Source organism: Morus notabilis, unplaced genomic scaffold (assembly GCF_000414095.1).
Source record: "Morus notabilis unplaced genomic scaffold, ASM41409v2 Scaffold342, whole genome shotgun sequence".
Classification (NCBI taxonomy): domain Eukaryota; kingdom Viridiplantae; phylum Streptophyta; class Magnoliopsida; order Rosales; family Moraceae; genus Morus; species Morus notabilis.
In genome coordinates, this window is record NW_010366042.1 from 966,500 (window position 1) to 992,357 (window position 25,858).

The window sequence follows — 25,858 nt, forward strand, 5'->3', positions numbered from 1 at the left end:
ATTTATTATAATATTACTATTATATTATATTATATTACGAGTCGAATTTTAAATTGAGAATATTGTAAATTTTAAATTTCATTAGGGGTATTATGGGTATTATGAAAGTTTCATTAATTGTACTATGTTGATTCCTGCACAATTTAAAAGCTAAAGTTGTCTTTAGGCTGCTTCTGATTTTGGCGGTAGATTCTTGAAAAATTCTTCAAAAAACACTTTTGAAGAGATTTACCAAACACTAAAATCAGCTTCTGCTACAAGCAGAAGCTGATTTTGGGAGGGAAAAGCTATCAAACTAAGCCTAAATCTTCTCTCGGAGACAAACCTGGATCAAGAAAGGAAGAACATCCATCCCAAGATTTTGCAGAAGTTCAGGTCGACTAGCGAGGAAAGATTCCTTATCCAACAATTGTGGAGCTTCATGATCTGTGATTGAAGCAGGGAGAAGCCCGTCAAGCAACTTTAGAACTTCATATACCTGCATTTGAAAGCATAGGAATCATAATGCCTTCTTTTTGTTTTAATAATTAAATGTAGATTCTTTATGATAACTCTCAAAATCACTAAAATCTACAAGGGAAACAAACACCAATGAATTACTTGCAGTGTCACATCGATGAACTCATACACCATATTATTAAAAGGACTTAGAACTCTGTGTCATTACACCCTAAAGCGCAATCATATCAAACAGACCCTAAACAAATGCCAACTCCCACAGAGTGCAAAATATATAAGTAGATAAATATCTCGCATTCATTTGTGCATAAAGTGAAGGAAGGCAAATCACTCTATCATTCTTCATAAAAAACTAATAATAAAATAAAATCCAAACTCAGTCACAATAAACGACAAACCATGGCGGACAGGTTAAGAAAAAACCTGATTGCATTGTCCATCAACCGTATGAGGAGAAGAAACTCCATGTGAGAGGTCGTAAGTAGACAAAATATCCTTTAATAGGTTGCTTATATTAAGCTCATGTAACGTTCTGAAGGCTGCAATTGAACCAGAAGAAAGTTTGACCAGTACCCCAAGCAAACCCTGCCAACCAAAGCAGAAATTTTCAGACCATCTACTACAAACAGTAATACATGACAAAAGCTAACGCCTATGACATAATAGGAAGCAAAAGTTAACGTACATTACAAACTGGTAGTGATAGAGTAGTGCGGCTATTTGAGTTTATAAGATGAAAGGTCTGCTGAATTAATCCATGCTTACAAAGTTCATCCAGCTTCTCAGAAGAGCGACTCACTCGCTCAGTAATTCTAATCAAGCAAATAGCCACATTTTCAACAAGCTGAAAAATAAAACCAAATGTATGAGTCAAAAAGTCAATGAACAATCTCGAAACACAAGAAAAATCCAAGGAAGCCCTAAAACGTTGACCGCTTGAAGTACCTGCCTATCTTCATACTGAAGAAGATTGCATAGTATTGGAACAGCCTCCATGATAGGTGCATGACATTCAGAAGGAAGTTTTTTGCATATATTCATCACAGTGGAAAGAGCAACCCTCTAATACAAAAGGGAAATAAATAAATAATAAATAAAGGATTTAAAGATTATACTCCTCAGAGACGACAATTAGGAGTAAAACTGATGTTGGATAGTAATGTACAAAATGGGAAAGTCACCACAGAGGTATCAATGTTATATTACCTGTATGATTGTTGAGAAGAAATCAATATAAGTCAGGACGGCCATTGTTGCCCCGGCCTGCAAGCAGGCAAGCGGTTGCTCCCGCGATATTTTCTCCAATGCTTGCAGACACTACATGAACAAAATAAGCACGGCATTAGGATTTCAACGAAATTATACTCTTTCTTTATATAAACAGTTCAATGCAATGCTTTTACTTGAATAAAACACAAAAGATAAAACATAAAACTTACCTGCTCTGCCACATCCATGTCTTCAATAGCCATTAATTTTTGGCATAGAACAGTGACCGCGTCGTGGCGAATAAGGAAACCTGATGATTTAGGATACACATCACATAAATAAGTCATAGCCCTTATGGCCAACAGCATGATATCCGGGTTAGTCGGGTGTCTTGCAAGCTTTACGAGATGCGGCGACAAGGAGTCGACCGTCATGCTCGAGAGCGAATACTCGTTACAAAATGACAACACTTCACATAGCTCAGTAAGCAACGCTAAGTGTCCAGAATCCTCTCTTTCTTCACCTAGAGATGATAAGATCCTCTTAAACTTGCCATGATCGTTAGACGATCTCTGCCTCTGATAGTCCCGGATTTCAGAGTGTCTATGCTCAGCATCATCGGAATCACAGGACCCGTATGCCGAATCCTTCTCAGGTTCTCCCTCTGACCGGCTTGAGGCCGAGGCAGATGATGAAGTATCCATATCAGGCTCATCAGTTTCAGCTGTGGAGTTAGCAGAATTCAGCGGTGCTTGAGCTGATGAACTCGGTCTGAACTCCATCGAATTGCAGGCCCGCTTATCGGCCGGCAAGTCTTCCACTGTTTCAGCACGCTTTTGTCCACGATTTCCCATTTACATGAACTCAATCTATCACAGAAAATCCAATTAACAGAACAAATTAAAGATCATAAAAAACGGTTTCACTAATAAATGAAACAAAGCCAAAACATTGTACCATAAATTTCCCATTTACATAAACTCAATCTGCCACAGAATATCCAATAAACATTACACCTTAATGATAAAAAAATCCTCATTACACGAAACAAAATGCCAAAGAAAAAAGTATATATATCATAAATTTGTGGAAAATATGCCCTAAAACAAATCATCAAACTGGGAAGAATCCAGAAATCAAATCAAGAAAATATCACGGAATAATAAACAAGAAAGGTTCACATTTGCAAATATCAAATAACAGTTAGAAAAGTTCCAATTTTTGTCGAACAAACAAACACCGAAACACAAACAATCATCAAAATAATCAAACAAAAAAAAAACCATCATCAAATATTCATACTTCAGAACCGAAAGAGGAGAGAAACAGCACCGCCAACAAGGAAAACCATTTACAAATAATCTAAAAACAAAGTTTTTTTTTTTTTTTTTGAGGGTGATAAAACCACAAACTTTATACTTCTTCATTAACGTATTAACAGATTTCACCAGAGATTCTACAAAACTCTCAGTGAATTCACAACAAACGTAATGCAAAGTTCTCACACAACACAAAAAGAAAAAAAAAACGAAAATAAAATAATTCCTGTGTTCTCTACACACTAATAATGCATGTACAGCAATAACGAAAAACCTATAATTCGACGGATGATCATCAGTAGAAAATCAATCGCATAAATTGTTATCAAAATAAAAAGATTCCACCGATTTTTTCTTCTCTTTTCGTACCTATAATCACCGCCGTCGTTCTTAATCGGTCTTCAAGAGAATCGAAGACCTCAGAAAAAAAAAAAAAAGTAAAGTTTTCCTTCTCCTTCTCAAATTACAGACTCTGACGATGATGAAGAAGAAGACATTAGTTTACTAACAAAGCTTCTGATATATATATTCTCAAAAAAAAAAAAAAAAAAGCTCCTGATATATACACACACATATATATAATATAGATACATATATACTGTGTGTGTATATATAGCTCCTGATATATACACACACACATATATATAATATAGATACATATATACTGTGTGTGTATATATCTATATATATCTATTCTATTTCGAAGATATACATGAAGAGAAACTATAGTCTATATATATGTGTGAATCACAAATGGTTAAATTTTAATTAGCGTTTAATTATTGTACTCAGAAAAATAGGAGTTTTACGCTTAGATGAATTGGTTGTGTGTATTTGAGCACAGTGTAAGGATGTGTGCCCTAGAATCTTGGGCTATGCTTGGATCTGATATCAGAGATCTGAGATTATAGACGTGGGGCCTGCGTGAAAAGGAATAATTTTCGACCACCTGATTAAGAAAGAGATAGTGTTATCTTTTAAGAAGCGGCTAGTGTCACCAGCACCGCCTCCTTTTGTGATTTTCGTGGTTTTCGACTACGGCCCAGCCCAATTCTGTCGTTGGCCCAGGGGAGTTTAGACCTTTAATGAGAAGGTCGGGGGTTAATAAATAAATAAAGGGAGAAAGAGAAAAATAGGTCGAGAATTGAGATGAATTAAAATTAATAGGTTAATAGTTTATATAAGTTAATAAATAGGTCAAATTATTATTTTTATCTATAATTTGTCTGGTTATGAACCTTAAGTTGACAAGTTATTGTCCATAATTTACGGTTTTTGTCCATAATTTGTTTGGCTATGAACCATAACTTGACAAGTTTGTCCATAACTTATCTGGTTATGAACTATAATTTAACAAGTTATGGCCTATTAATTTCTATAACTAAAAGTTGGCCTATGTACTTTCTTAAGTTTTTCATATTGGCCCATTTTCTACTATTTCTGATAAATAAATAAGCTATTTACATATCTTAAAATTTAAATAATAAAATTGAAATATAGTAAATATTTTGAAATATTTTAAGTGTAGTAAACTTTGATATTTATTAATATAGTAACTAATAATTATATAGTATAAAACATAACATTATTATGATAATTATTAAAAAAAAAAAGAAACTATAATGTGATTGTGGTATATATCTTAATAAATCTTATTCACCCCTTAAAAAAATTTCTTAGAGTTTCTCCGGCAATCCGTCATATCGTTAATCTCATTTTTTAATTATTAGATCTAATCAAAATCACATCAGATTAAAAATATGCAGAACAGTAGATTTAGGTACAGATTTGACAACTTAAAAGTAAGCGACTACTAGTAGTTTATTTTTACAGGGACTATCAGAGAAAGTCTGTAATATAAAACTAAAAAATTACACCAATTACTTGTGTTTGGAGCATCTCTAATGCAATGTTATAATTAATGTGTCAATTACAAATTTAACATTTGAGTGAAAAACACTCTTCAATGCAATGTTATTTGTGGTGCTAAATTTTTCACATGCTATACTTTGTAATAAATTTCTCACCAACTATAACATATGAAAGATTAGTATTTGATTAGTATTAGTTGAAATGTTTACTTTTTCCATGTAATCAATGTAATTTTTGCATTTTCTAATTATTTTAAAAATAAAAATTTTCTTTTACAACTTTCAAAACTTTTTGACGTTAAATATACAATTAGTATTAATATTTATATCAGAGGTGGTCTTATATTTATCGGTTGTTGAAATACCAAACATCACTAACAAAGTATATTTTTCTTAGTCTAGTTACTCCACTATTGCATAAAATATTAGAGGCTTTTGCAATATAGAAGTTGCGATGGAAAAATATTCTGGCATGATACAAAAAAGATACTCTGTTGACGCTGTCCAATTATGAAAATTAAATTTTGTTAAAACTTTGAAATTTTTATTTTTAGCTTTGATATGATTTGACAATTTAAAACTTTAAATACTATTAAAATATTTTCTCATACCCTATTATGAAATAGTTCGCAAAAAAATGTAGCAAAAATTAATTAAAAAGAACAAAAAAAAATTATAAAATAAAGAAGCACTATGCCTTTTATTAAATTTTTTTCTTCTTCTTTTCAATGTACTGCTTTTTACAAAGACAAAACTACATAGAGATTTTATTATTTTTTATTTTTATTTTTTATTTTTATAATTAAACTACATAGAGATTCTCTAGCGGAATTGTGCTAGATATCCACTGCGTAGAGAAGAAGGAACAACAGGATTGGTGCATATTGCGTAATGAAAGGTAGAAAAAAAGCATATTTATGTCGACATGAGTTTTGTTTATTGGCACGCCATAGGAAACTTGACACTTACCTTTGAATATTTTTATTTTTTTAATTGCTTTGCCCACAGAAAAGATCAATTAAATAAGATATGTGTATTTATATGCCAAATTGCCAAAGTGTGAAAAATAGTCTTCTTTGGTGAAAAAGTCATGTTTGATCACAATCCTTGTAGGTGAGATCAAACAGGGAACATTAAATTATGCCTAAACAAACAACGTCCAGATCAACACGAGACTTTGATAAGTTAGACTTTGTTTAGAATTTGGTGTGTGTTTTGGACGATGTTTTAAAAGAGAGAATTACGAGATTTGTTTGATAATAACTCGTATACATACATCATACACAATTCAAATTCGAGTAAGCTGCCTAATCTCTTGAAAATAAGAAATTAATTAAAGGATTATTATTACTTATGCCCTCTAAATTTTAGGGACACTCTCACTTTACCTATTAAACTTTAAAAATTCTCACTTTACTGCTCTAAATTTTCATAAACTTTCACTTTGCCCTTTCCGTCTAAATTTCCGTTTAAAAGGGACGGAAAACGTCTCACGTGCATGATATTTGAGAGTAAAATCATAATTGATTTTTTGGTGATTTGCACCTATGCCCCATAAACTTCAGCGTCACCCCCACTTTGCCCCCTAAATTTTGGAGTCGCCTCCACTTTGCCCCTGAACTTTTTCATAGCTCCCACTGTACTACCCCAAACTTACTTAATTACGATTGGTACCCGCTTGCTCACCTTCATAGTAATCCGATCACTAAATACGATTTTTTTTCTTTTCTCTGATTTTCTAAACATGGTTTGATGTCCTTTTTATCATTTTTGTTTTCTATTTAAATTATTTTTATTGATTTGCTTCGTTATAAGACATAACAGTACTCAGATTTTAAGAAACTAGCGATTAAAATTAACCTAAAATATACAAATTCTCCTAGAACACTTTGTCGACTTTTTGTTGATATCTCCAAAAAAAATTTCGCAAAAAAAAAATCGTCATTTAATACTACACTTTTTAAAATGAGAGAAATTCGAAGTTTGACGTAGAATGGAGGACCAATGAAAAAGTTTAGAGGGCAAAGTGGAGGCAACCTCAAAGTTCAGGGGGGCAAAGTGGAGGTGACCTCAAAGTTTATGGGGTAAAGTAGGGGTGACTCCAAGGTTCAGGTTGCAAAGTGGGAGTGACTCCAAAGTTTAAGGAGTATAGGTGCAAATCACAAAAAATTTAATTACGATTTTACCCTCAAATACTATGCACGTGAGTACAAGTGAGACGTTTTCTGTCTCTTTTAAACAAAAATTTGGACGGAAGAGGCAAAGTAGAAGTTCATAAAAGTTTAAAGGATTAATTTCAAAAATTCCCCCTAAATTTTAATACTTTGCCCCCTGAATTTTAAAAAGTAACATTCATTCCCCCCGAACTTTATTCTGTTAATAAGTTTTCTCCTTCTGTTACAATAAGTGACGGAATTATCGCGTGTCACTTATTTAGTGAGAATTGAAAGCGCAATTACGTTTATACCCTCCTAATCAGATAATTTCTCATTTTTATTGAAAAAATTGACCATATTTTCTTTGACCATCATCTTCACTTTCTCTTTCCCTCTCTACCACTTTTTCTAGGATTCATTTCTTCTACGGTTCCTTTCTTCTTCATCTCCCTTCTACTTCTTCTCTCTTCCATAAACTCTCTCTCTCTCTATCTCTCTTCAACATTGCATATCACTCCTTCACTTTCACTCTTCAATGGCAGCTTTCGCTTTTCTTTTTCTTCATCATCTTCTGATTATGCAGAGAATTCAATGACGATCATAGCTTTGTCTTCGTCTTCATCGCAATCGCCGCCTCCTTCCAACGACAACTTCGAGGAAGACTCTTGCAGTATTTGTCTAAAGCCTTTCAACTCTGATGATTCCGTCTTGGATTCATTGTTCTTTTTTTTTTTTTTTTCTTTTTCCTGATCTTTATTTTGTTCAAGATATGGGTTTTCTTTCTTTAATGCTTGGAAGAGTCGTTGCAGGTTAATTTATGATAATACTCCCTGACATGTGGTGAATTTTGTCTTGTAACAAAATGGAAAAACTTGTTAACGGAACAAAGTTTGAGAGAAACAGATGTTATTTTTTAAAATTTGAGGGGCAAAGTGTTAAAATGATCATAGTTTAAGAGGAATTTTTGAAATTAATCAAAGTTTAAAATAGTAAAGTGAGAATTTTTAAAATTCAGGAACAAAGTGGGAGATCACATAATCATAAATTAAATTACAACTTTTCAAAAACTAATCATTACAAAATCAAATTTTAAATAAAAAAATATTAACTTCCTTTAATAGTTTTATTTTGGAAGTTTCTTTTTTTTTTAAAAAAAAAAATGCAAACAAATAGAAAAATTAACTTGTCAAAATAAAGATAAATTTGTATTGTACCCGCATAAAGTATTTTTCTACATTTTTTCTAAACAATTACCGGCGTCCTCTTATAAGGAAAATAAATTTTTTGGACTTCCAAAGGCAATACTAAACCGGGCTAAATCTCTTGAAGAACGAAACACTAACAATTTGTTTCAAAATTTCGTATAGAGCTCAACCTCAGCAAGATAATGTAATAATACAAGTGTGAATGACAGAAAACTTCAAAAAAAAAAAAAAAAAAAAAAACCTTGTCATCTTGAAATTCGTCCATACTTCAGCCTAAGTAATTAATGGCACTATCTTCAACCGTTTCTCATTGAGAGGTCAAAAATCAAGACAAACTGTAAAATCTTTTTATTTTTTTGGGCTCAATACTAGAAAATCATATTGTTATGAGCTAAGGAAATGCATGGAAATTTACTAACGTCCACGTGTCGACTGCAAAATTTTTGCTTTATCTCTAGGAATTGTAAGCCAAATAAATATTAAATATCAACCCTTTATCATTCCAAATTGACACATCCACAGCATTGGCAAGTTTCAAGCCCCTCTCCCCACGGCAAAAACATTCAAAATGCCACACCGAAAAACCTTCTTTTTTTTTTTTTAAGGAAAAAAGCCATTTCTATTTTCTAATAAAAGAAAAAATTGCAGGTAATTCAAAAACAATTAAAAAAACTATTGCAAGTCAATAACTCTTTAATATGTTGCTGACTTGTCGCTATCAATCAATCAATTTTGCGGAATTTCAGCTCAGTGGGCTATGAAGAATATTGCACAATGGAGAAAATTTTAGATCCCCTGTGCTGTTTTGCATCTTCTTCTTGGTTGGTATCTTTTGAACCTAAAATATTGAGCTGAAACTGTAAGAATGCAAGGTAAGGAGATATAGGCCTCGTAGATTCGACTTTTCAATTCAAACTGAGATGTAATTTTATGTGAGAATAGCAAAATAAGTTAGATATGACTTTTTGTGAGAGCTTTTAACCGTAGCAAAACTGAAATTGAAAACTCGAATCGCTGAAATGAACGATGCCATAATTTGTCCCTTGGATAAAAGAGTACATTTTTTTTTTTGGCATAAATTTACCACAAGCAATACAATCACATCATAATCCTAGCAATATAACAGTTTAAAAATGACATACTAGATACACCAAAGATTTACAGAACACCCCTTAAATAGTCATTATACCCAAGTGACTCCTTAATAATTTACAAACATTACCACAATACACTACCTAAACATGGGCACCAAAACCACCCAACATGTCAGTGTTCACATCAGACAGATAACTTATTACCAATTTTGTTGAGGGCTCGCCGGCTCGGACCAACATCTACTCTGTGCCTTGCATCATCATGTGCTGAGCCTGCGACTGCATTCACAACGCAAATAAAGGGAGTGTTGGAACCGACAGACATGTAGGTTTACTGCCTTGCAAAACAGGAATTGATTAAACAACAAAGAAAGCAATAAATCTTGATTAAACAACAAACAAGTAGGCAATTTATTAAGAAAAATATCGAGTGACTTCGTCATACAACTTTATAAAATGATATGAGATTTATTCCATCTTATCCAGCTATAAGAACTACTGAAATTATTCCAGTTTGAGCACTCTGCTTAAGTAATGCAAAGTTTTGAGAGTTGAACAGAAGGTTATCTACCGACTCCATGCAATCAATAAGGTATTCATAAGTGAACTAGTTGAATGCTTGCCTAATTTGATTTATGGAACTACAAACAATTGGGCATCGAGTCCAAACAGAGCAAAAATACCGCAAATATTAGAAAATCATTCCTAGGCTATAATGTAGAACATGTGTGAGTTGTGATCCTTAATAGTGATAGACTTCAGAGACAGGACATAGATGCACGCAGCCAAGCAGGCTATCCAAAATAGCCTTACCCCTCAAAAAAAAAAAAAAAATATATATATATATATATATTATACCCAATTATTATTCTGATATTAAAAAAATAAAGAAGCTAATAGAGAAGAACAAATGCCATTTTATTGGGACGGTAATAACAAGTAATCGAGAGTTATTCAGTTCAATATGGAATAGGGCCAATCAATGATACAAACCTTGTATTTCTAATACCGTATCTCACAATTGACCATATATTAAGTAGTAAGGAGGGTTGCTTGACCATTTCTCATTGATCATATACAGTCGATGAGAAATGGTATGTCACTACATAATATCCAATATCAACGACTAAGAGTTCAAACTTTTGTGGGGGTGAGAGTAGTAATACTTAGAGAGAGCTAGAGAGAGAGAGAGAGAGAGAGAGAGAGAGAGATTTACTTGAGAATTTGTATAACTAACACCTTGCGAGAAAGAACCTTGATGGGCAATCTGACAGATTAATAATTGATGTTTCCACAGTAAGAACAGGACAAGTTTATGCATAAAGCAAGTCTGATGAATCGATATACACTAGAATTTTGAAAAAAAAAAAAAGGCTAAATTCCACATAAATTTATTCCCAACCTGAACATTTGGACTGGGTTGAACATCCTTCTTGGCAGATGCCTCTCCACCTTTTGCTGACCCCTTTGTATCACCCTAACAGATGTCGGGGTTTCCAAAAAAGAAAAAGAATAAACTCCAAAAACAAATCAAGGGTAATAAAAGAATACTTTAACTAAAAAGGAGAAGTTTGACTTACCTCCATCTGCAACATCCAGATAGACACCAAAAGCAACCAAAAAATAAAGCTTGTTAGTTAGAGACTGTAAAGAAAGTTATTATTTTGAAAAAATAAAATCCAATGGAACTACATAACTACATCACAAAGCTTGGCAATTGGCTGTAAAAGAACATGAAAGTTTCGGTATTAAGAATCACAGAGATCAAAAGCACCAAACTTTACGACCCGGTATCACAAGATCCGATTTTTCCTGAGCAATCAACTATACAGAAAGAGAAAACGGAAACAGAAATTCACCTCTCTGTATCTGGTGAGGTAAATCTTAAGCGGATCTATGTAGTCTTCAAACCCTAGAGTCGCCATAGCCCAGAGCAAGTCATCGCCATTAATCGTCTTCCTCTTTTCCCTCTGGCATTTATCACTCGCCCTAACCAAAATCCATTCCCAAAAATTAAGCCAAAATATAAACATAAAAAACAACAACAATAACAGAGAAAAGCTCGATCTCATTCATACTCGCTGGTGATGAAGCTAATGAACTCAGAAACACATTCCTGAACAGTCTCCTTCGCGTCTTTGGCAATTTTTCCGTTCGCCGGAAGCGCCTTCTTCATGATCCGGCTGATATTGGCGATCGGGAGGTACCGATCCTGCTCACGAACATTCGAGCGCGGGCTCTGCTCTCCGCCGCTCTCGTGGCTTCCGCCTCCTGGACTCGCCGGAGCTTCCGCCATCGCCGCCGCCGCAATAAACACGAAACCCTAACCCCCAACCAGCACCAAACAACAACAACAACAACAAAATCGCTCAAAACCAAAACCACAAAAACAACAAACTCTACGTCCGCCATGATTAGGCGAAAACGAAAAAAGGACCGAAGAAGAAATGGAAGAGAGAGAAACAGAACAAACAGAAATCATGTATATATGTAGAGAGAGAAAGAGAGAGAAAGTGTTGGTGTGTGTATTTGTAGGAGAGAGAGAGTACCAGTAAGAAGGGAAGTTTTGTAAAATTTGGGCGCGAGAATTATAGATCGAGTGGTAATGGAGAAGGATCGGACGCTGGAAAAGAGAGGTGATTGGAGACGACTCAGATGAGAGAATGAGGTTTATCAGCACCGTTCGTTGCTTTTATTCTTTTTTTTTCATTTTTTTTTTCTCTTTCTTTCTTTTTTGATGATCAGAAATTAATTAATTACTTTCTTTTTCTTTAATTAATTAATAGTGGCTAATCGTTTTCCGTGTTCTTCGGGTGCTCCTAAGTCTGATTAGACCACGTGTTTTTGGCGTTTTCGTTTATGGTCTTCACTCTCCTGTTTCTCCGAGAAAGAAGGGAGTTTGATCTCCTCTCCAACGCATCGTACCACCAAATGATTTACCAATATTGAAGGAAAAAAAAATCTTTTAGAAATTTCACTATCTAATTCTATTGAGGTAATAAATTTTTTAGAAAATTCCGAACAAATATCAGAAGAATATGAAAATTTGGGTTACTTTATTATTGAGTTTTATAATTTTGATATTTAAAAATTGAAAAATAAATAAATATGACGTTTTCTTAATATTTAGTTAGAAGAATATTCATTTTTTATTTTTTTATTTCTTACGGTAATAAATTAAAAAACTTTAAGGGTCTGTTTAGTTTGTTGGTTCTAGTTGAGATGTAATTTTATATGATAGCTTTAAATTATAATAAAAAAAGTTAGATGTAACTGTTTCTGAGAGCTTTTTACTGTAGTAAAATTTAAATTCTAAACTCGAATCGGTGAAATGAACGAGACCTAATTCATTTTAGTACATAATTTTATGGTTATATTCGTTATTTTACTTATTTACTATGCACATTAGTGTTCCAATTCCATGTTTATGTTATTAAAAAAAAAAGTCCATGTTTATGTAGGATTCTTTTGGACTCCGTTTAATTGAAAGAATAAAAAGCAGGAAGAATTGAGAAAGTTTGAGGGTAGGTGATAGAGAGAATAACAACTTTTCTTCATATTATTTGGTAAATAAGAACAATAATGGGAAGGACGCATAGACTTTTATTTGTAAAATTATTAGGTTGCCCATATTAATTATTCACGACTTATTTCAATAACATCGATGGAGGTTGAAATAGACTATTCACACCTAAAAGTTCCATTTATGCTTTCAACCCCCCTACCTTCCACCAAATAAATTGAAAGATTGTATATAATCCTTTTCATAGTTCACATAATCCGTCTTTCCTCTTCCTTTTCTTTTCTATCAAACATACCCTTGGATTGTGTTTACCAAGAGAGAAAGGAAACATGAAAAAAGAAAGGCATAGCACATGAGTAACGAAAATAGAGAAGTTTCGTTTAATTCACTGATTCGAGTTGAGAAGTAATTTTATGTGAAAACTTTTTACTGTAACAAAAAAATTAAATATGACTGTTTCTGAGAAATTTTTACTGTAACAACTCGAATCAGTGAAATGAACATGACCTTAATACATTGCTCTCTACTCGTCTTAACGACAAATCAAAATATGTTGTCCCACTTTCATGTCTTTGATGGTTGTCACTTCAATTAAATTTTAACATCTCATGAATTGCTCAATTCCTTCTATTCCAAGTTAGCCCTCTTGCAATATTGAAAATGAGTTTTATTTTCTTGCAATATCGAAAACGAGTTTTTAGTAATAAAAAAAGCATGAGATAGTCATCATCTATTTAGGCCTCGTTCATTTTACCGATTCAAGTTTTTAATTCTAAATTTTTACAGTTAAAAACTTTTAAAAAATGTCACATCTAACTTTTTTTACTACAGTTAAAAACTCTCAGAAAATGTCACATCTCAACTCAAATCCGCGAAGAAAACTAAACGTTAATAGTTCGGGACCAAATAAAGAATTTACCCTTTTTTTTTTGGGCTGGAGGGGGGGTTCTAGTGGGACCCAAAATAAACATGCAATTTGACTTTTCATCTTAATAATATGGGTGTGGCACTAGCGCACACAAGCATAAGATTAGAAGGCTCCTCTCGGTCTGCCAAAAAAATGAATTGGGTTAAACTTTTTCTCTCCTTTTTGCCCCATCTTTCTATAACATAAACATATTGAATGTCCTATAGACACGAAGAAAGCAGCAAAAAAGAGACCAATAACAACATGGGCATCATGTCGGGTCATAAGAATACCAACTGTGACAAGAGGTACAGAACCTGGTCTAAAACATGTTTAACGGGGCCACAAAAATGGACCCCAATGATCAGCCGATGATTCATCTCGAGAACGTTGCAATCAATCTATAAGTTGGAGAAGCCAATGAGGATGCTAGGAATTCAACTGAACTAGTGAAGATGCTTCAACAAGATTCAAGCCAACGGCAGCTCTACTGAAACTTTGATATCAATCCAAACGCGAATCATTGAAATGCCTTGCCTCCGTCACCCTTACGAAGAGATAAGAGAAACATTGCAAGGCAATCTGGCATAGCTGAAGTCGCGATCACTTATGAACCCTGATATAAAAGGACTGAGATGGTGATTAACTGCGGTAATGGACTTGACAACAGAGCTAGACTCATATATAGTTCAATTTTAATTTACACAATTGAAAGTAGAAAACACAAAATTATATCACAGCGGGAATTCATCTCCATACCTCAGCCAGGCGAATCCTCAATTTAATCAAGTGATTCTATAGCCAGGTTCTTCTCTTTACCTGAAAGGAAAAAAAGAAAAAGAAAAAGAAAAAAAAAAGCACAATGAATCACATACAGTCAAGTTTCATACCAACTTAATACTTATACTCCAATTCAGGAGGGAATACAGGCAAAAAATATTGACAATTCTAATTTCAAAATCTACCAAATAGATGACCAAGTATGTGGCCAGAAACAATGTACCATTCTTTTCATGATCTGCAAATACCCTAGTATTTATATGAGGCCAAAAGAGTTGTAGTTATAAAACATTGCTAAGAGAAAAAACTACGATATAGTTGGCCTTGGCTTGCTTACCTCAGAACATTCATATTCGGTTCTCATATCATGCTTGCACACAGGACAGAACGTACCCCATTTAATCAGCCACGAGTCCACGCAACTTGAATGATACTCTGCAAGTGCCTTTCAAGTTGGTTAATTGACAACTAGGAACTATATATGCCAGGATGAGAAAATATTAACGAGAATAAATTCCAAACGTTGACTAAGGTCAAAACTATAAGTGCCTACCAATATGATGTATTTCAATTATGTGCATCGACACAAAAATACTTGTGAAAAATGAGAGCAACCCAACATAATCATGAAAATGGAGTCTTACCATGCCTGCAGGGAAGAACTTTAAGGATCTCTCCATCTTTGTAATCCTCAAGGCAGATGGCACAAGTTTCTCCAGCATGACAATCACTCGAATGAGCAGAGCTGAACGTGAAGCAGGGCAGAGCTTCCACCATCTTCACGTCTACATTTCTTGGGAGATTATTTCTCCCCCTTGAAGTCAGCCAACGTCTAGGGGTAAAGATTGCTACCATCAAAATAGCTAATATGACAATAAATGAGATAAAAGATATTGCCAACACAGTCCAGGCTGTTTCACTATTAAACGGGAAGATGCAACACTCGCCATCTTCCCCTCGAGCATTCTCCTTCAGAATTTCACCAGCTCTCTTAGAAATAAAAACCGCGTGCACCGAAACATTCTCGCGATTTACCATCACTACAAACAACAAAAAGAAAATAGCATATAACAGTCAAATACTACAACTTCCCATTAGTTATTAACAAACAGCCAATGACTCCATATTTTGAAGATTCTTTAACCCCATTTCTCTCTCTTTTTATTATTCTTTTTAATGTGTTTTGGGATTTTATCATATCCCATTTGCAGATAGAACAAATAAAGGAACAAAATAATAAATGCAATAAACAGAAATTTTAAAGGGACAAAAGGGCTCACTATAAACCAAATTTCCTTTGTCCTGATTGTCATAGACAATTGCAGCATTAAATCCAGCCTTTTGAGCATTTCGGACTTTATCTTCAAAAGCACATTCACCCCTAATTATCAGAGCAAAATTTATTCCACCGATATTTGTCGATCGAAGATCATTGCTTAGTGATCTGCAAGCATCTAGAGGATTTACAACATGAAGAGCTCCGCATATACCAGAATCATTGACGCCAACAGCTATTAAGAGGCCAAAAAAAGAAAAAAGAGAGATAATCATACCAGTTTTTTTAACGAGAGAAAGATAAACCGAAGAGAATTGTTCATTGTTTTAGCAAATATGTTACATGAAAAATGGTAAGAAGAATGTTCGTCAAGTTAAGAAGATAGTAGGCAGAACTTAAGCATACTTTCTCGCGGTTTCCGGCAATTTCTTAGCAGCCAAACACCAAAAGATAGAGAGAGACAGATAAATTTTAGAATAAAATTTTGCAAAACAGTTCAACAAAAAAAGGAACAACTTTCTTCGAGTTAAGATAATAGTAGGCAAAAATGAAGCATACTTTCTCTCGGATTCCAGCAATTTCTTAGCAACCAAACCCCAAAGAAGGACAAAAGAAAATATTAACCAACTTTGGCGGGAAGATCGATGGAAAAAAAACACAAAAAAGAACATAATCATATTGTTTTACTTGTCAAGTTTTAGCAAATATTACATGCAAAATAGAATAATTTTTTGCAAAACAGTTCAAAAAAATAAATAAATAAAACGAAAGAAAGAAACTTTCGTCTAGTTAAGATGATAGTAAGCAGAATAAGCATATTTTCTCTCGGTTTCCAGCACTTTCTCGGCAACCAAACACCAATTGGAGAGAAAAAATTTACCAAATTTGGCGGGAAGGTCAGTGAAGGACATGGACAAGGATCTGAGAAGAATAGTAGAAGAGGCAAATTGGATAACATTAAGAGCTAACCCTAGCCACAATCCAAGCAAAATGCCTCTCATTTTTCTCTTTATCACCTTCAATTACCTGAATCCAAAACAAACAAAAAAAAGAAGAAGAAAATATTAATTTAGATAAGATAAACACATATTCTGCATCAAAACGAGCTATAAAAGTGAAAATTTTAAAAATTAAAAGAAAAAAAAAGAAGAAAAAATTAAGAGAAGAATGGGGAAATAAACACCTCTTGCATCAAGAGCTTCTGGGTTTGGTTTCAATGGCTTGAGTTGCTGGGAAAAAATTATTACAATACCAATTGAAAATTAGCAAAAAAAAAATGAAATATTCCAAAAAAAAAAGAGAAATAAAGAAAAGGAGAAGAAAAATACCTGGTGATATTTCTGAGCTTATAAAAAAAACGTATCTTTAATCTGAGCAGGTGAGCTGAGGTTGTTGTAGAAGTTTCAGTTTTTTTTTTTTTATATTTTTTTTGGCGTTTTTGGTAAGGACGTGTCAGGCGAGAGAGTTTGGATTGCAGATGACAACTCTGGTGGGCCCAGCAAGAGCCAACACCGTTTGCATCCTTAGATCACGTTCAACACGTACCGTTGGATCATATGCATTCCGTCTATTTATTTATTTATTATTTGTTTGTTTGTTTTCTATAGTATTATTCCCTTTATTAAGTAAGAAATTAAAATTATAGGGTTCGTTTAAAACTCGTTTTAAAATAATTTTATTTTTTTTATAAAAATAAAAATAAAAATATTTTTAATTTCAGACATAAATTATTTTTAAAAATGTGTTTAATAATTTTATCAAAAGATTATTTTTAATATAAAAAAATTTATTAATGTCTCTCTTTACTCGAGAGAGGAGAAAACGAAAATAAAAAATAAAAAATGATTAAAAGTCATTTTTCATTTCTCTTTTATTTTACACTAAACTAAAAAATCATTTTCATTTCTGTTTTTTATCTTTAATTGTGTAAAATACCGTTTCTCTCATATTTTCATTTTTTTTTCTCAAAAAACGTAAAATACAAAAATAAAAATAACTCCAAACACAACCATAGTTTTTCATGACAGAGAACGTTAATCTTCTCCAATTCTTTTCACAATTTGAATCACAATTTAAATTTATATTTTTTTCTCATATAAATTTATTTTTTAATTCAAACTCTCAATTCCAACCCGTAAAACAAACGGAAAGGTTCTTGTACCTATTTAATTAATTTTAATGGTTCAAGTTAATGAGTTCATGTATAAAGTAATGCACCATACACCACAAAAATACTCTCACTTTCATACAAAAATTATTGACATATTTTTTTGCTAATGACAAAATTACTGATATGTGAGGCCATAATTACCGACATAATAGTGTTAGTAAAGAAAGTATATTGATAAGTAGTGTTATATGAAATATTTGTTATTATTAACCCTTTAATTACCGTTTTCTCCTATAGTGTCGTTTTTATTCTTGGCTGCCATTTTGTTTGACAGTTGTAGTTTATCTATGGCCATGATTGTCGTTTTCCCCTCCTGACGTTGTCGTTCTCTTTTAACTGTCGATGTACCTTTGTTGTTTACTTGTTTTCTTTCTTAATGTTGTCGTTGTTTCTGCTGTCGTTTTCCTGATTGTTGTCTTTTTTGAATAATTTGATCAAATAAATACAAACAATTCACACAATTCACGCGCTAATTAAAAAAAATGGCGAGGGAAATACAAACTAAAACATCAGTGGATGTGGAATAATAACTAAGCTAAACTTTCAATCAGTATAGACAGAATTAACTGAAATTTTTAATAGAGAAATGAATTCTAAACAAACCAGATAAGCATAATGAAAATTTAAATGTAAAAATCTATCTATGTGAAAAAAAAAAAGTACTCTTTAGTCATAAATTCGCGTGGACCAAAATTTTATCTTAAATCATTTTGTGTTCAAATGCCTAAAATTCAATTATAAAACTAATCAAACAAACATGAGTCTTATCTGTTACAAGTTATTACATGACATGTTTTATCATCGTATAGTCATCAATGAATCCTCACCTATATATTTGTTTTCAACATTTTCATATTTCTATGTCAAATTGATTATATGCGTGTGCGTGTATGTATATATGTATGTATGAATGTATTGAATGGAAAACATAAACTATTACGCTATTGCAAAAGCCTTTGCCACCACTCAGAAAAATATATATATATATATATATATATATATATTTAGAGTATGAAACATATGATGCAAAAGCTTTACCAAAATCAGCATTTACAAGCTCAATTTCTGCTTTCTCCACATTTGTGGACGAGTAGTTAGCAACTTAGCAGACGCACGAGGATATGAAAGCAATCATTAAAGAAGAAGAGACGTATGTACTTGTTTTGTACAGTACAACCAACCACGCTATACTACCGAGCACTTGGTTGTGCAATAGACGCATCAAGGGCCAAGAAATTTTCAGTTCCAATAATGTCAAGGGAGCCCAAGTTGAGGGAAGAATGAGCCGAGTTCCTCGACGTGTCATCTGAGTTACCACCTCTCAATGTCGCGGCTTCTTTTTCCATCATGATGGCGTCTTGGATCTCCTTGAGCACCTCGGATATCGATGGCCTCATGTACCCGTGTGGTTGGACACACATCAAGGCTTTCTCCGCTATCTTCCACATCGATTGGATGTCGTATTCGTTGCGTAAGACGGGGTCAATGATGCCTTGGATGTCACCACTCTCAATGTGTAGCTTTGCCTGTGTTGTAGAGAAAATTGTGAAGGGAAGAGTTACCCACATGAGGGTACAAACTACAAAGAAAATGTCTAAAATAAAACCAATTATGAAACTGAAATTAGACTCTTACCCACTGGACAATGTTGCGGCAATTAACACCAAAGCTTTCATTGGATATTGCTTCTTGACCAGATATCAGCTCAAGAAGAATGACACCGAAACTATAAACATCACTCTTGTCTGTCAATTGTTGAGAGATGTAATACCTGCATATCAATGAGAAGATTAAAAAAATGATGCACCATTTTTGGAAGTAAGCCTGTGTTTGGTAAGACGGAAAGAAAATAGGAAGAAAGGAAGGGTTAACCAAGGTGAAATTGTCGACTAAGGGAGGACCTTTCTTTTATTGTGTTTGGTATGGATTCCCTCCCTGAATCCTTTCAACTTTGAAAAAATCAAAATTAGAATCATGTGGAGGATTTTGAATTCCGCAGCTAATCCACTCTCTCCTTTAATCCCTCCTCCTAAACAGTCACGAGTCTTAATCCGTCCACTAATTCGCGCACCCTATCCCTTTCTTCCACTTTCCTCTCCTACCAAACTAGGCCCAAGTGTTTGCTAATCAGATACAAATTTCATCGGGTGAAAGAAGCTCAACAACTCCAACTTAAACCTATCCTTCAACTAAAATTGCTATTACTAAGCAAGAAATTTTAGCACTAAAACAATGACTCGTGGAAAGTACTCTAAGAACAGAAGTTGATGCTTCATTAACAAGATGAGTAATATCAACAATGTTTTTTAACTTGTCTTAGATATGATGCTTAAATTAAGATGAAAGTTTTACTGATGGATGGAAGAGGGCCTTACTCAGGATCTAGATAGCCCACAGTGCCCCGAACTATGCTCGACACATGGGACACTCCATCTACCGCGAGTTTGGAAAGACCAAAATCTGCAACCTTAGCTCTCATGTGCTTGTCAAGCAGAATGTTACTGCTTTTCAAATCCCTATGAATAATGGCTGGAATGCAGCCTGTGTGAAGGTATTCAATCCCTGAACAATTACGTGAAGATTTGAATCAATTCATTACTCATAAGAGCGCTATCTGTGGCAGTAAAATAAGATAATAACCTAAGTACTTAAAAACCTTTTGCGGCATCTTCAGCAATCTCGAGACGCTTGATCCAGTTGATACTTCGTCCATGTGTTAGCGGCCCTACAAATAGTGCACAAAACGTTGAGCATCTAAACTTATGCAGATGCTTTTGAGTTTACATGTGATCTTACCATAAAGATGTTCCTTGAGAGTTCCACTATGCATGAACTCATAAACAAGCATACTTCTCGCATCTTCTTGGCAATATCCATGAAACTGTACCAGATTCCTGTGATGTATCCTTGAAAGAAGAGTCACCTTTATCAAACAAAAGCACGGATCAATGGTTAAGAAAGGAGGGAAGACAAGTACAATGACACAATATGGAGGAGATTCATTAGTAACGGGAAAAACTTGCCTCATTCGAAAACTCTCGCTTTCCCTGGTAGGAATTACTGGTCAAAACCTTGACAGCAATTTCTTTTCCATCTTTCAATTTCCCATAGTATACAACTCCAAAACCTCCAGAACCAATTTTCTTCTCAAAGTTATTGGTAGCATTTTCAATTTCGGTGAAGGTGAAGCAATGTGCAGCTTCTGCGGGAGCATCAGATCTGATAGATACTGGGAGAGACTGGCCAAGCGGTTCTGTAACAAAATACAATCAACTCCATCACATTTGAGCCAATCAAAACTTGTCTTATTCTTCTTCTTCTTCATCTTTTTTTTTTTTTTTTTCATTGCTATTTAGAAAGAAAATAATGGAGATACTTATCATTGTGCTGGAACTGTACCTTGCTCGTGATTTCTTTTCTTCCCTTTGTGCAAACATATGCAAGACACAATAGTAGCTATAAGTAGAATACCAGCGCCAACCGATGAACCAACAATAATGTTTGTTCGGCTTTGACCTGTACTCCCTTTACTAAGATTTATGTTTCCTGAATAGCTGCAAAAAACCAAAGTAAGAAGGTGATGGTATAAGAGATCAGCTATTTATAGATACTGTTAAAGTTTCAATAACAAAGGATCAAATTCTCAAGATGTACATAATTTAATAATTTGATAAATCTAGTTTTATCTGTAGAAAGGAATACTTACTCTAAAACTAAACTTTTGTTGATAAGGCCCTTTGGCACTGTTCCAGATAACTTGTTATTTTGCACATACCTACAATCATGAAATTCGCCAATTATAACAGCTATTATATTCAACATACGAAAATAGAATTTCTTGGGATAGAAAACTTACAATTCCTTCAGATTGGGTAGGTTTGTCAAAGAGGAAGGCAGCTCTCCTGTCAATTGATTGTTCTCAAGATGACTGTACAATACAAACAAAAGAGACACATGGGTTAGCTTGGAGTTTTCAACAAAACCACGATTAAGAGCACATGACATCTGAGATTACATTATCCTTAAGTCCACGCATCCGGTGAAATCAGGAATTGGACCGGTCAGTGAATTCCCATCAAGCCATCTGCAATCACGAGACGAATGGATAATGGTAGTAAGCTACGAAATCTATGGAACTAAAGCGCGAAAAAACCTGCCACCACCCAGAAAAACAAGAATGCAATGGGAGTACTTACAACTCGGTTAGGTCGCTCAATTTTGTCAAGTCTAAGGGGATGCTCCCTGTCAAATTCTGACTAGACAATTTACTGCCAATCACAAGGCACACAGTTATGATTAGTTCCAAAACACTTTTCCTTCAGAGATATGGACTAAATGCAAATTATAATATAACCAATGAAACCTTCAAAAGAAAAAAGTTTACATTGAAACTATTCTTGGTTGTGGATCTGTGTTACATCGAACCCAAGACCATGAAACTGGCAAGCAAGGATCACCACCTTCTTGTGCCCAGTCAGATGAGTAGTGTGAAACTAAATTAGCAGCAATGGGCCCTGAAAGTTTTGCAAACTCCAAGATCAGAAATGACAGTAAATCATCAAAATTTAGTATGAAATTGAGCAAGAGCAGTAACAGTATCCACTAGTGCTCTTACCATCTAGAGAACCTTCATTTTTCTCCAAATACTTGTTTATCTCCATTGCATTCAGGAGCGGCCCCCTGGAAGAGTCTGAAGTTTTCCCAAATCGAAATGACAATACAAAGGGAAGAGAGAGGTTGGTATATCCTGGCTCATAGAGGCGGTATTTTCCTTGAGCATTTTCTTCAATGTTAACAATAGGTTTGCTGACATCAGTATTGCCTGGAAGCACTAGCCTAAATTTTCTGGACTCATCTGGAGCGAGATCTTCGATCTCCGAAAAGTAGGTGACTGCCCATCCACTGCCAGGAAAACCATCCAAGTTCAACCGGTATGTTAATGATCCGTTTGTACCAACTACAGCTGTCTGCATAACTTTTTCAGGTGGCCTCTCATCCCTGTTAACATCAACTGGCATTTTCGTCGACACCTTTTTCGTTCCGGGAGCAACGTCGACAAGGTAATTTGCTTTCTTCAAAGAGTCAGACTCCCATAGTCTATCAAATGGATCATCAGGATACCTGAAAATGATAGACACGGGGATTTTTCAAAATGTAATACCTCCAATGAAGATGCTAAGTATCCAGATAAATTAAATAAGTATCATTCTGTTCTTTTGCAACAGACACATATGACAAATGAGGCTGTGCTCGGTAAGAGATAAAGAAAATAGGAATGAACGTAAGGAACATAACCTAGGAAAGGAAAATACAGAGGAAAGAGAGGATCTTTCTCTTGTTGTATTTGGTGTGGATTCCCTCCTCCAATCCTTGCAATGAAAGAATCAAAATTGAAGTCCTATAAAGAATTTTGAATCCCTCACCCAATCCATTCCCTCATCCAATCCCTCTACCAAACAACCATAAGTCTTATAATCCAACCATTGATCCTCTCACCCCTATCCCTCCTTCCACTTTTCCCTACTACCAAACAAGATGATAATATCATCACTAATTACTCCTTCCCAGAGAAAATTTTCAATCTTAGAATGAAGGGTGTTTCAAGTATCATATTAAGTTTTCTCGTCTCATAAAGCTTGATGGGACATGCCACATACACTGAAAATACACTCAAATAAACAGGGAGCAAAGAAAATTTAAACTCAGACATATTCTTCAACATACCTGACTGGCGCTTCACTATCTGCGCCAAAATTTATCCTGGCAGAGACAGTGAGGTAGAACTCCTCTTCAAAATCTGTATAATAAACCGAACCATTGAACTGCCGGAGCTCAAGGGTCGATATAAACGGCTGCCCGGTTGTGGCATTGGATAAACACATACTGATAGTAGGAGTTGAAGCCAGAAATATAAGCTCCCTCACCTCTATAGCACTGGCATCCGAGATCACAATCGTCGACCAATGGGTTGCCCCAAGAGAAATATCAAACTTTGGATAGACATTGTTGTTGTCAAAGTTACCATACAAGAATGTTGCCCTTATAAGGTACCTAGTCCTACTTGTGACATTAAGGGTGTAACAATACTTCCTTGTATCAGCTGGGAAGTGTCTGAGAGTCGTGTATTGCCTCCTCGTCTCGTTTGCAACCGAAATTTTGGCCGTCTCCCCGTAAATAAGTTGGTCGGGACTCCATATTAGCCCGATTTCATCGGTGTAAGATTCGGTGCCTCCACAATCTAAACTCACAAAACCTGGTTCAACAAGAGATATTTGCACAAATTCCAAAATCTTGTTAAGAGGAAGTTCAACAAACTAACGACATAATTATTTAGAACTTAGAATTTCAATTAAATTTGTTCCAAAAGAAAATGCTAAAAGAAAGTTCAACAAGCTAATATTTTTCAAACCTAAATTTCTAAAAACTTACTTTTTTTTTTCCTTAACATCTCTTTTCAAAACTAAAACTTAAAGCAAATTATCTTAGTCTACTTCTCTTCGTTTTGTTAATTTCTTGCTATTTTCTTTTCTTTCTTTTTTTTTAACAAGAAAATCATGCTGAAAGTAAAGCAGCTTACAACATCATCTTCGAAAAATATATACACAATAAACCATATTTAACTTCAAAAAAAAAAAAAAAAAAAAAAAAAACTTGACGTGTTGAGCTTGGCAGTTCCAATCTTAAACCAAGACTATAGTTTTCCGAGTTAACAAATTTTATCAAAAGAAAAAAAAGGAAAAATCACATATTATTCAGAATCATTTCCATTAACAATCTGAAAAAAAAAAAAAAAAGAATCGAACTTTGAAGAATATGAACAAAAGAAAAGAAGCTCAAAAGCCTCAAACGAACAACGATTACATCACACCTATACATACACATATACATATATACAGACAGACATTCACGTATCGACCTAGAGAGAGAAAGAGAGAGAAACCTGGCATCTGAGCGGAAGAGCAATCGAGAAGAAGAGGAAAAACGACAGAGAAAAGAAGAAGAAGCATCTTCTTTTTCGCCATTGCCTAAAGATCAGAATCCAACCCGCGACGTGAGCAAGAAAAAAGAAATGATTGAAAAGAACCAAGAAAACCAAGTTGAAACAAAAGAACAAAAAAAAAAAAAGCGTTTTTCTCTTCTACTTATTCTACAGAGTCCAGCTATATACTGTTTAAAAGTGTTCTTCACAACTCACTACTACTCAACTCGCTACTTCCACCAAAAGTCCCAAATAAATAAGTTTTATATACCCAATTATCAAATAAATAAATTAATTAATTAGTTTTATACATCTAAACCAAACGCCGCCTTATAAAAAAAAACTCAAAATTCCCTTCTTTTTAAAAAAAAATTCTTTTGTATGTTTTTGTTATCAGTGAACGAAGACTGGAGAGGAGTAAGTTTGAAAGAAATGATTTAGAGAGAGAGAGAGAGAGAGAGAGAGAGAGAGAGAATGGAGTTTGGGAAAGGGGGATAGGTGGGGTCCAGTGAAAAAGATTGTAGTGTGAGATGGGTGTTGGGTTATTAGATGCCGCTTGATGAGAAATATCAACGGTTGAGGGTTTCCCAATCGGGTAACCTTTGTATTAGGAAACAGTCTTTGAGGGGCCCACCATTTATTTTTGCACCTAGTCACGTCGCATCGGTTAGCTGACTATTTTGATTTTTTTTTTCCTTTTTTCTTTTTGTTTTCAGATTTTTAAAGCTTACGGGGTTTTTTTTTCCCCCTTTTATCTTCTTTTTAATAGTGAATTAAAAAACAAAACAAAATTAATGTAAGCCTTTTGTTTTAGTTTAGTTCTCGCCATTTCGATTTTTAATTAACGGAGAAAAATAATCTAATTGAAAACCTTGATTTGGTTTGTTGGATAAATACATAGCACTTTATC

The 25,858-nt window shown here is 34.2% G+C and overlaps 4 protein-coding genes across 4 annotated transcripts in view; all 4 read right to left on the minus strand.

Moving 5' to 3' along the window:
• LOC21407192 (E3 ubiquitin-protein ligase UPL4) overlaps positions 1 to 3,451 on the minus strand; it is a 9,802-nt gene extending 6,351 nt beyond the window's left edge. Inside the window, exons 1-7 of the mRNA XM_024172946.1 lie at positions 3,357 to 3,451; positions 1,899 to 2,537; positions 1,666 to 1,776; positions 1,405 to 1,521; positions 1,145 to 1,303; positions 883 to 1,044; positions 326 to 478 (exon numbers count right to left, since the gene is read on the minus strand). Coding sequence (XP_024028714.1) covers positions 326 to 478; positions 883 to 1,044; positions 1,145 to 1,303; positions 1,405 to 1,521; positions 1,666 to 1,776; positions 1,899 to 2,522 — 1,326 coding nt within the window. The 5' untranslated portion in view covers positions 2,523 to 2,537; positions 3,357 to 3,451. The remainder of the gene's footprint in view (positions 1 to 325; positions 479 to 882; positions 1,045 to 1,144; positions 1,304 to 1,404; positions 1,522 to 1,665; positions 1,777 to 1,898; positions 2,538 to 3,356) is intronic.
• A 5,802-nt stretch (positions 3,452 to 9,253) lies between these two features.
• On the minus strand, positions 9,254 to 11,976 carry LOC21407193 (nuclear transcription factor Y subunit B-10). The gene is made up of 7 exons (XM_024172961.1): positions 11,863 to 11,976; positions 11,392 to 11,636; positions 11,173 to 11,302; positions 10,894 to 10,899; positions 10,716 to 10,790; positions 10,530 to 10,580; positions 9,254 to 9,592 (listed from the first exon to the last, which is right to left on the minus strand). The coding sequence occupies exons 2-7, from the start codon at positions 11,607 to 11,609 to the stop codon at positions 9,554 to 9,556; spliced, it is 519 nt and encodes a 172-aa protein (XP_024028729.1). The 5' UTR covers positions 11,610 to 11,636; positions 11,863 to 11,976; the 3' UTR covers positions 9,254 to 9,553.
• Positions 11,977 to 13,901: 1,925 nt separating this feature from the next.
• On the minus strand, positions 13,902 to 17,216 carry LOC21407194 (receptor homology region, transmembrane domain- and RING domain-containing protein 1). Its single transcript, XM_024172962.1, has 8 exons — positions 17,128 to 17,216; positions 16,983 to 17,028; positions 16,680 to 16,825; positions 15,804 to 16,034; positions 15,168 to 15,563; positions 14,861 to 14,958; positions 14,503 to 14,562; positions 13,902 to 14,359 (listed from the first exon to the last, which is right to left on the minus strand). Exons 3-7 carry the CDS (start codon positions 16,798 to 16,800, stop codon positions 14,539 to 14,541), a joined length of 870 nt encoding a protein of 289 aa, XP_024028730.1. The 5' UTR covers positions 16,801 to 16,825; positions 16,983 to 17,028; positions 17,128 to 17,216; the 3' UTR covers positions 13,902 to 14,359; positions 14,503 to 14,538.
• A 1,815-nt stretch (positions 17,217 to 19,031) lies between these two features.
• Positions 19,032 to 25,192, minus strand: LOC21407195 (probable LRR receptor-like serine/threonine-protein kinase At1g67720). Its single transcript, XM_024172929.1, has 15 exons — positions 24,910 to 25,192; positions 23,694 to 24,222; positions 22,585 to 23,090; positions 22,354 to 22,483; positions 22,166 to 22,237; positions 21,985 to 22,053; positions 21,826 to 21,897; positions 21,676 to 21,744; positions 21,369 to 21,523; positions 20,993 to 21,222; positions 20,766 to 20,892; positions 20,626 to 20,694; positions 20,345 to 20,531; positions 19,605 to 19,740; positions 19,032 to 19,495 (listed from the first exon to the last, which is right to left on the minus strand). The coding sequence occupies exons 1-15, from the start codon at positions 24,989 to 24,991 to the stop codon at positions 19,160 to 19,162; spliced, it is 2,769 nt and encodes a 922-aa protein (XP_024028697.1). The 5' UTR covers positions 24,992 to 25,192; the 3' UTR covers positions 19,032 to 19,159.
• Positions 25,193 to 25,858: the final 666 nt, after the last annotated feature.